Genomic DNA, 10,594 nt, shown 5'->3' with positions numbered 1-10,594 from the left:
TTAAAAATAAAACAGAAACCCGCTCAATGCTAAGTTTAAAATCTTCTCCTCGCTCCCCGCTCTCCCCGCGCCCGGGCAGACGCAGGGTATGCATGCTCGGGGCGGATGGACGCGGCCCCACCACGCATCCGCCCCACCGCCTCCCATGGGCAGCGGCTGCGCTGCGTGGGGCTGCAGTCCGGTCCCACCGCCGTGCCGTGGCGAGGGGAGGAGGCAGCCTCGCACTGAAAGTCTCTGGAAACATTTACAAAAAATACAAGGAAATGAATTTATAAAACCTTTTAGTGGGTGGGAAGGAGGAGGGGGAAGGAGGAAAGGGAAATTGCACTATGACCAAGCAATATAATTAATAAAAAACAACAAAAACCAACAACAACAACAAAAAAAAACAACAACAAAAACCAAAGGGTTTCAAAGAGACCTCGCAGAACTTGACAGATAAAGCTAGTGTTCAACTGTTAACTCGTATCACAGAATCAAAAACAAACGAAAAATTACTATATGGTACAGACAGAGTAACATACAACAGTTAAATGGCAAAAAATATATATATATATATTTCATAGAATTACAAACAAGATAAAATAATGGAAAACCAAAACTGTACAACTTTAGAATTTAAAAAATGTTCATCTCAAACACAGGGAGAAATACAAGAACTTCTGTTAAAAGAAAACAGTTTGTTAAAACAGCGAACGCGTTTCGTGTTCTTGCTTCCGTTTTGACACCTTATGCTACAGCTGATACTGGTGGGAACATCGGATGTACTCTCTTTAGTATCATCTACTTAAAAAACAATTAAAAAAAGAATTTGCACTGTGCATTAGCCTAGTTAGAAATATGTACAGCAGTTCGGGATCTAGTCTTTCGTCAAACTAAAACCAAAACTCCATAAAAACAAAAGAGTCCCGCTAAGAAATGAAACCCACGTTTGTCTCTCGGGGCGCTCCGGGCTCTCGTGGTGGTGATGCACAGCCTCAGCCCTGGGGAGCCCGGGGGCGACGGAGGAGCCCACGTTCACAGTTATCCAAGTTCCCTTTGAAGCAGGAGGAGGAGGAGGATGGCGGGGAGAAGGCTCTCACGCTTTTGGGGCAGAGGACACGGGGGGAAGGACATCGTTCCTGTTGGCGTTTGGCTACACAAGTGGAACAGCGAGCATCTCTTTGTCTCCAGGCTCTGCGCGGTAGCAGCACCGAGTTTAACTTTCCAAGTCCGGACCGCAGGAGGTGGGGGAGCGCAGGCGGCCCAGCACAGCGCCCGCACGCGGCCCCGCGGCCGCCCCGGGGCCAACAGCACGGCCGGGGCTGCTGGGATGCGCTGCGAGTTGTCTCTCTGCTTGCAGAAGAAGCACAGATAACAACCTGGGTACTTTTTTTTATTCTTTATTTAAACTTAGACTTGTTTGTTTAATCAGAAACAAATTCTCAAGTAAAAAGAATCCTTTTTGCTCATTCTGCACCAGTGGTGAAAGGATATGTCTTTGGATTTTATTTAAAGCATGAATCTTCTTTAGAGAAAAGAATGTAACAAAACTTTTTTTTTTTTTTTTTTTTTTTTTTTTTAAAGGAGGAACAGAGTGCAGCCTAATTACACAAACAGAAACAAATGCGTATAGTTCAGGAACAGAGTCTTTGAAGCATTTACAAATGAGGAAAAGAAGAGGAAAAAAACAAAAAACAAAAAACAAAAACCCAAGAAGAAGAATGGAAAATAAGAGATAAGTGCACAAGGGTAACAGACATAGGTAAATTGTATGTATTCGCCTTAAAAAGTTTCAAACCCCCAACAAAAAATATTCTGCAAGGGATCCTACTGACCCCCAAAACCCTTTGAACTTCTTTCTTTAGTTTTTATAAAATAATTATGCAACCACCCTCTAAGAAATGAAGGTAGCAACCATAAGTGGAAGATTACAGGATGGGGGAAGTGGGGATAAAGGTACAAAGGGAGAAAAGCTTGGGCGAGTCAATGGATTGCAATCTATCTGGCTAGGAATGAACAAGACAACATCAAATGAGAAGCCGTCAGCTGGACCATACAAAAGCTAAATGTACACAAAAGGGTTTTTTCTTTTAAATCTACCATACTGCTTCAGTTCATTTCCAATGCAACAATCTACTCAACACCAAAAATGGTCATATCTATCATAAATACAGAAAGTCAGTTGTTTTAAAACTTATTTTTTAAGCTCCGAGTCCTCAACACTCTTTGTGGTTTTTTTTTTTTTTTCTGAAAAGTGGGAGTGCTTAACTTTTCCCCTTGAAATTGGCTTCAGCAGAAAAGCTACCCTTAGAATCCCCGAAAAGCTAAAGCAGTTCACATTGTTTTTCTCTTGAATACTTTCTGCCCATTTTAAATTAACAAAAAAGAAAAAAAAAAGAAAAAAAAAAAAAGAAAAAAAAAGGAAAAAAGAAAGAAAGAAAAAAAAATCCTTTTCTGGAACAAAAACAAAACAAAACACCCCCAAACAAACAAAAAGAAATTATATATATATATATATATATATATATAAAACAATGATTCTGAAAACAGAACAAAGTGTGAGCGATTGACCTGAGAATAAAAAGACATTACATTTCTTTTTTCTTTTAGCAAGCCATTGGTATCTGAATGCTAAGATAGCAAGAAATTTAAAACTGTAACAAGGTGGGCTGCTTTCCCATACAGTGCATGCCGGCCTCTGCTGTGCTATTGACGTGGGGCGTTACTCAGAAGGGGCAATGTACAAGGGGCTTCCGCTCCGAGGACACTACGGAGGCAGCACGGGCTCTCATCTCCCAGACCAACAGTACCTTCGAAAGGACAAATGTAACAGGTTTGTCTTTTTTTTTTTTTTTTTTTTTTTCAGTTTTATTTTATTAAAAGGAAAGGAAAAAAGAAATGTAAAACCCACCGGCATCGTTATATGGGAAAACAACCCACACTTTTTCTTTTTTTCTTTTTTCTTTTTTTGGTTAGAAGCTTTGGAATTGCAGTTAGTCTATTTTTGAAATTGGTTTGTTATTAACTTTTTTTTATTTAAATTCATTTTCATTGTTCATCTTCAAAGCTTACAATCTGAAGGTGTCCATTCCTACACTAGCTAGACCACTGTCCTTAGGGCAGCCGGGCTCCCGGGGCCCCTCCGCCGGGCTCGCCGGTCCATCTGACTTTTGGCTAAGATCCGTGTCAGACTCCTCCGAATAGTCGTCTGTTGGCATCGAGGGCTGAACCCCTGAGGTGCTGCATGAACTTGAGGTAACCGTTGAAGATGAGGAGAGAGGAGGGAAGGGCGGCGGCGGCGGCTTCCCCGGCGGGGCGCGGGGGGCGGCCGGGGGCCAGGGCTTTCTGGAGGCGTGGGGGGAAGCCGGGGGGGGCCGGGGGGGCGGGGGGCTGTCGTTTGAGTGAGCGGCCGACTGCGAGGTAGATGCGGTGCTGGGGTCGGGGGGGCAGGCAGAGTGAGGTAATAGACTGGGGTGCTCTTTGGCGTTTCTTGCTGCTCTTGTGATTGTTCGGTGTTTGTGCGGGGCTGACTCGAGATGCTGACTGAGGGCTTCGTCCCCACACACCGTGCTCTCGCACGCCACGCACTGGTACGAGCCGCTGCCCTGGCCGCTGCCGGTGGGCACGTGAAGCACCATCTCCTGCAGGTTCGCCACAGACTGGCCGAAGAAGCAGAGGGACTTCAGGTGGTCGCTGGCCGCCTCCTGGTCGCCGAAGCCCGCCTGGCACTTGCGGCAGACCAGTTTGTACTGCACCTTCGGGACGATGAAGGGGTCGCAGAGGGAGTCCGCACCCTTGCCTTCTGCTTCGGGCTCCTCGGGGGGGTTGGGCAGGAGGGGGGACACCTCGCGGGGTGCGTTCTTCTGCTCTTCTTGCTTGGGGGGTTCTTTGGCAGGGTCTTTGTCCGGGGTGGCGGCCCCCGCGGGGACGGGGGTTTGGCTTCCTTTGGGCTGCTGCGCTTTCTGCTGCTGCTGCTGCTGCTGCTGCTGCTGCTGCTGCGCCTGCCGCTGCTGCTGCTGCAATGCCTCCTGCAGACTCTGCTGGTATTGCTGGTACTGCTGCAGCAGGGAGCCGGGGGACAGCCCCAGCAGTGCCTGCGACAGCGCGGGGCTGTAGGGAAAGAGCCCCTCCATCCCGTACATGGGCTGCAGGTACCCGCTCTGCAGGGCACCAGGGATCTGCGGGGCGTAGTAGGGGGAGAACCCAGGGACAAAGTAGGGCAGGAACTGGCTGGTCAGCAGCGTGGTGGGGTCGGAGCTCAGGGCCGCCTGCAGTGCCTGGAGCTGCGCCGGTTCCACCGCGTACTCCATGGCAGGCAGTGGGGCTGCAAGGGCACTCGCCGGTGCCTCCCCCTTCTCCTTCTTGGGCCCTGGCAGGGGGTCCCCCTTCCCCTTGGGCACCTTCTCCTTCTCTTTCGCCTTCTCGCCCTCTTTCTCCTTGCGTGGTGGCGGGGGCTGCTGCTGCGGCTGCGGCTGCGGCGTCGTCGCCGGAGGCTGCTGCGGGGCAATGGCCGTGCCCTGTGCCGGGGTGGGCGAGGTGAGTGCTGCCGGGGGCTGCTTATTTGGTAATCCAGAGGTGGGAAGGCCGGGCGAAGGGACGCTTGTGCTGGGCAGGCCCATCAGGTTGGGTTTGGGAGAAGTTAAAGCTGCAAGAGGGAGGAGAGAGAGGTGAGGAGCCACTCGGCACAGGCGGGCAGCAAGCAGCAAGTCGGTGGTCCTGGGCCACAGGCACAGCCCCTTCCCCACGTGGGGCAGTGCTAGCTGGGCCCTGCAGTGAGCTCGTAATGCCGTGTGTCCCCACTGCCTGGCCATGCTCATGGCCTCGCACCTGCCACCATGCTATGCACTGCCATGGACACCCAAGAGCTGCCCGGCATTGGGTCCAGCGAAGGATCACTAGTGCTGGAGTAAGAAAGTACTTAAAATGTAGGCTGCCCACTCCTCTCTCTGCTGCACTCTGTGGTGCTTCTCACTCTGCTGTTGGACAAAATGGAGTGCTCTGCAATTGGAAACGGTGTTAAGGAGCCCTTCTCCCAGGAAGAGCAGTCATGCTCAGCACTCTGACCCTCAGACAACCTCTTGGGAGAGGATGGAAGGATAGATGGATGGACAGACATCTGCCACCACCCATCACAGTGGAGTGCCCATGCTCAGATTCATCCTTCAGGAGCTGCCTACACACCCCTCCTGACCTGCAGCTCACCCCACATCTACAATTCTGCTTTCCCAAACAGGCAGAAGGCAGAGGCACATCCCACTGGGTTCAGTCTGGAGCAGCTGAGCACATCCGAGGAAGGAACAATGCAGACGCACAGGAAGGCTGAAGAGAAGCAGGGGGCAGCTCAAGGGTGCAAAGAGCTCTGGAGAAGAGCTGTGGGATGAGAGCTGGTGCTGGGCACTGCACAGCCAGGGCAGGGCACTGGGAGTGGGCTGGGGATGCAGCTCCTGCAGTAGCAGCTGGATGTCCCCAAGATGCCTTTCACTGCTCCGAGTGCTCAACTTTCCCTTCCTGTGGCCAGGAGGAGGGCAGCCCACCGTGTCACAACGGGAGCAGCCATACAGAGAATGCCAGCTTTGCAAACACGGGTCAGTCGTTCACACCTTGTTCTAGGTGGCCCTGCCTGTGCATAGTGTTTGGACCAGATGACTGCCAGAAGTCCCTTCCAACCCAAACTGTTCTGCGGTTCAGTACACAAAGGGAAGAAAATCTCCCTACTCCCTACGTCTGAGCAGAGGCACAGGCCCTGCAGAAAGAACTCAGCACACACAGTGCACCTGGCCTTCTTGTGTAACTTCAGCCAAACTTTCTGAGCTGTTGTCTCCTATACAATGGAGTTGTTCCAGTCCCCTGGGCTCATTCTCTTCAGATGAAAACTTTGTTCTTTTTGTGGAATGTAGCTTGCAACTATGAGTGCCACAGAATGAATTAAACAACTTTGCAAGGATCATTTCCCAAAGCACATTAGAAGTTGCTTGACTTTAGCTTAGGGTTTGTTTTTTTTTTTTCCTAAATGACACAGACACAGGAAGGTCTTGATTAGAGAGGATCCAGTGAGGATGGACTTCTTAGGAAACTGAACCAAGTTCTTGTCCTCCTCCACACTTTTCCTTTCAGCTTCCAGCAAAAGCAACTCTAAGTGTTGTTAGCACCAGCAAAATGCAGACACAGAAGAAGGTGCATCATTACCATGAAAGAACAGACACACAGGCTGATAGCAGCAGATAAACGTTACAAGGTAAGGATGGCTTCAAAGGAAACCTATATCTCCAGATTCTCTCTTACTTGAACACTTCCCTGTTGCATTAGCTGGTCTGGCAGAAAAAGCCAGAGACAGCAGAAGGAAACAGAACTGGACCATTTACTGTAAGTGCAGAGTACAGTTTCCAATTCCTCAAAAATATCTGAAAAACAGTTATTTTGGTACTGATCCCTCTGAAACTCCACAAGGATTAACAGCAGATGTCATGGACAGGTCCTTTTCTCACACCTGCCCTGAATGGGTGTTCCTCTGGCCACACATGCAAACAGAAGGGAAATGCTGTGCCACATGGCCCTAACACTGGTCTTGTCAATCTTGTTACAATCTCCACAGACCAGAGAGCTCTGGCCATGGTGACCAAAGTTGGCTGAAGAGGCTACATCTAAGGCATTCTGTCCTAGTTGGGTGGTGTTCATAAACCACAAACTCCTAACAAAACCCCAGCTTTCTGTAAGATGCTCTGTGCACACGACTTCTGTGCTATTTCAAAATTTGATGGGGATTTGTCTATCTCTCTGAGGCAAGAACATTGTGTTTTGAGAGCAGTTACAAGCACTGTAATGCTTCCTCAAGGAAATGGACGAATGTGAGGTCTGCTGGCCCTCCCAGCAGCACCAGACAGCTCTCGGGATTGATTTCTGCTCTCACAGCTGATGGCAGTTGGGGCCATAGGAGCAGTTCATCTCTGAAGGACTGATGCATTACTCACACCCACTGGAGTTGGTGAATGCACTCCCAGAAAGGAACGCTTTGTGCAGGAAATCCCTCAATGTCATTAGGAGAAAACAAAAATAAAACAAAACTTAAGTTTTCTCACAGGCACAGCCCTGTACGGCCAATGACTCCACAGCTAGGAACTGCCTGCAGGATCCCATCCCTGCCGCAAAACCGTTCAGCAAAATCCATCCTTTCATTATCACACTCCTGGTCCTTAGAGCTGCAGCACCGGGAAACAGCGATGGCTGCACAGCAACTCCCGCTTTAAGTTGTGCCATTCAGTGAGAGAGGGCAGGAGGGGAGAAGGTGCCCTTCTGGGGCACAGTGGCAGTTTTGAGTGCTGCCGGCAGAAGCGCAGCAGCAAGGCACTGCTGGGCACTTGGCTGGGTGTGGGCAGCAAACCCAGCTGCTGCCAGGCTGCTTCACCCTGTGAGCAGCACAAAAGGGACCTGCACACTGCTGGAGCTGCAGCCAATGGCTTGTCTGAGCTGCAGCTGCCCCATTTATCCTGATGAGGTCTTCAACCAACATCGCTCATCCTGAGAACCAAGCACAGGCACCCACAACTCCGTCACACGCAGCTCCCGTTTCTGCGGGTGGCAAAGCTGGGGCAGAGCGTGATCTGCACAGTGACGGTGCAATACCACGTGTGATCCTCTGCCTTCTGGGCGCCGAGCCCCGCGCTGCTGCCTGCACAGCCGCACTGCAGGAGCCCCTCACGTCACCGTTGCCCTGTAACGCTGCGCGGCACAGCAGGAATTTGTGCTTCTCGTAACATGGCAAAGGAACACCTCCTCGTAGCATCATGGGTTGGCAGCTAACGGGACGCAGCAGTCTCCAAAACCCAGCTGCACGACACCCTCCTGCGAACAGTTCATCTGTCCGTGGTGCCGTCCATACTGCGGCGTTCACCCACAGGCTTTGGAAACCTGGCCTCTGCAAACAGGAGGGGACAAACTTATGTCTCTCTGCAGAGGACAGCCTGGGGAAGGAAGCCAGCAGCAGGGCTGCAGGAAGAGGCAGACCTGGAGAATTCAGTGTGACTGAAGAAAAGCCCTCCTGAAACTTGCACTGCTCTTGACGCTGTATTGAGACAACAGTGATTTGTAAAGGTATAAGTGAGCCTCCACGCAGCAGCCTCACAGATTTCAGATAAGGGTGCATTATGGAGAGGTGCCATTGAAACGGATGTTCCCTAACTGAACAGCCCCGCGAGCCTCGAGCACAGGAGCAGCGGCTAATTCATAACATTCCTGGATGCACAGCCTTATCTGCTGCGACAGGCTTTGAGCGGAGATGGCCTGACCTTTGGAGCTTTATCTAAAGGCCACAAATAGTCTGTTTGACTTTCTAAATAGCTCAGCCCTGTCTAGGCAGTCACTGATTGCTTTTAACATTCATAGTATGTAGCCCCATCTCCCCAGGACACATCCTGGTCTTTGGAGAAAAATAAAGGCAACAATATATACTGAAGCGCAAAAAAGTAATTTTAGATCTTCTTATAAATTTGGGGTACTAAGTAAACAGAGCAGAGGGGATCTGAGATAGCCTGATAATATAATTTGCCAAAGAGATTGTCTTGGCCTACTTCTGTCCACTGAACCAAAAACCTCTGTAAGAACAACAGCACAAAAATATCCTGGCACACAACAATCCCTTCAGGCACACACCTAAGACTAGGATCAGGGAGCAGTAATGGGCAGCAGCCCCAGACAGAATAGCTCACAGAAACTCTTTTTAACACGGCTTAATTACAATGGGCAGTCCTACACCCACGGTGAAGAACTATTTTATCTTTTCATGGGGGTGGAGGGAGTTCTTTAACTATGCAAAAAGCCTTGTGGAGAACCTAGCTCCTAACAAAGCCCTTCCAGCTGAATTCACTCTGATCTCTTCTACTTCTGACATGAACATCAGGAACCATTCTACAATGCATTGCCCTCTGCTGCTCACGTAGAGGGAAGGATCATGGCTCCAAGAGAGCGGATCATCTTTGGAAAAGCCAGAACCTGACAAATGCAGTGATTGGACATTTTCCATTTGCCTACAGAAGATACTTTGGAGATGAATTGTGGTGGAGGTAAAAAGTGAACACAACCACTTCCAAGGGGAGAGAAGGATGCCTATTTTACACCATGGGCCACTGGTGCTCTCTTTAGGATATTACACCCAGTGTCAGGGTAGCAACATAGTAACTGCAGGCTCTGGTGATGTTACTTACAGTGAGCAGCTCTGCAGCATAACTGCTCGTATCAGCTATTAGCCTTTAGTCCAAGGCTTTGATTTGCTTATCCAAAGATTTACCTCCTGGATAACAAAGAAGACTATTTCATTAACATGACAACATTGTTTTACTCAGCAGCATCAGCATTCAGTTCCTCCATCTGTTGAAAGAGGAACTTAAGGGATGGCCTGCTGACAAAAAGCATCAGAAAGTCTTTTTGGAGACTGATATGTAACCAGTTTCTGATTAAGAACCCAGGAAGATGCTTAGATCGTATTCAGACTTTACAGCATGAACTATAACTCACCATTAGCCTCATCATTAGTACAGTAAGAGAAAGTTATTGTTTCTGGATGCTGCCTAATGGCATTCGATTTGTACCACTGCAGTACAGAAAACCAAGGTACATGCTGGTATATGTGGTGTAACAGCCCTTCCAGCCTGAGACAGACAGCCTGTTGCTGAGACAGGACACGGGAATCACTTCCTTGGATATCTCTGCAAACTGAGCAGACCTGGTGAAAGGCAACTTGAATAGGGATCACCAGAAGTACGCAGAGAAGTCTGCCATGGGAAAGCAGGTCTGCTAGAGAACATCAATCACTCTGTCACGAGTTGCAGTTCAGATGCGGACACATCCTTGGGATGACACCGGTGTAGCAGCGGTAGAAGGCAGCCCCTGGATCAAGTTTTCAAAATCTACTTTACTGAACATTACTTCCCACTTCAGGTATTTGCTACTTTCCACCCCTCTACAAGGGAAAACTGCATCCTGAAAAAAATGAAGAAACAAAGTCCGACAACTGGAATTAGGCCATCCAAACAATTAGGCCAAATTTCATTGCTATGCACTCCTGTTAAGAAAAACCTTATTAAAATACAAAGCAGATTTATCATATGACAACACCGTGTTTTCTGAGAGAGTATTTGCAGGCAGTGCTCAGATTGTAGCTCAGAAAACAAGCCACCACTCCATCGGGATTTGTCCTGGAGGTCACTATACAGACATTACACCAAGATACTCCAGATTCTGTTGCCACTACTACCAGCTACATAACATTTTCCCAATAAACATTCAGAATTACTGAAAGCTTGGGATAGCATTACATAAACTGAATTTAATATCAAAAGGAAAGATGTAATGAACAATGCATTCAGCACTTTTGTCCTTTTCACGTTCTATTTGGTAAATCTGCTATTTTCAATTTCCTTGAAGGTGCATCAGAATTTTTAGTCTTTGCTAATGAAACAGATATGCAGCATGTCTAGATTTTGCTCTATTTCAGATTTTGCTAACCAAACTGAATTCAGGAATTAAAGATAAAATACCCGTTGCTTATTTGCTGTCATGTAAATACGCCTGACTAAGGGGCCATGCACTCTATTATTAGTCATTCTGAAAGGAACATCCA

The 10,594-nt window shown here is 48.6% G+C and overlaps 1 protein-coding gene across 2 annotated transcripts in view; it reads right to left on the bottom strand.

The window, feature by feature from the left end:
- Positions 1-1,366: 1,366 nt before the first annotated feature.
- The window catches only part of ZFHX3 (zinc finger homeobox 3), a 140,507-nt gene continuing 131,279 nt past the window's right edge, over positions 1,367-10,594 (bottom strand). For both annotated transcript variants that reach the window (XM_085235027.1, XM_085235026.1), the window contains one exon: positions 1,367-4,627. In XM_085235027.1, coding sequence (XP_085091153.1) covers positions 3,051-4,627 — 1,577 coding nt within the window. In that variant the 3' untranslated portion in view covers positions 1,367-3,050. The remainder of the gene's footprint in view (positions 4,628-10,594) is intronic.

Source organism: Meleagris gallopavo, chromosome 13, assembly GCF_905368555.1.
Source record: "Meleagris gallopavo chromosome 13, MGAL_WU_HG_1.1, whole genome shotgun sequence".
Taxonomy (NCBI): Eukaryota; Metazoa; Chordata; class Aves; order Galliformes; family Phasianidae; genus Meleagris; species Meleagris gallopavo.
The sequence above is the reverse complement of the archived record's forward strand: the minus strand, read 5'-3'. Positions and strand labels throughout refer to the sequence as shown.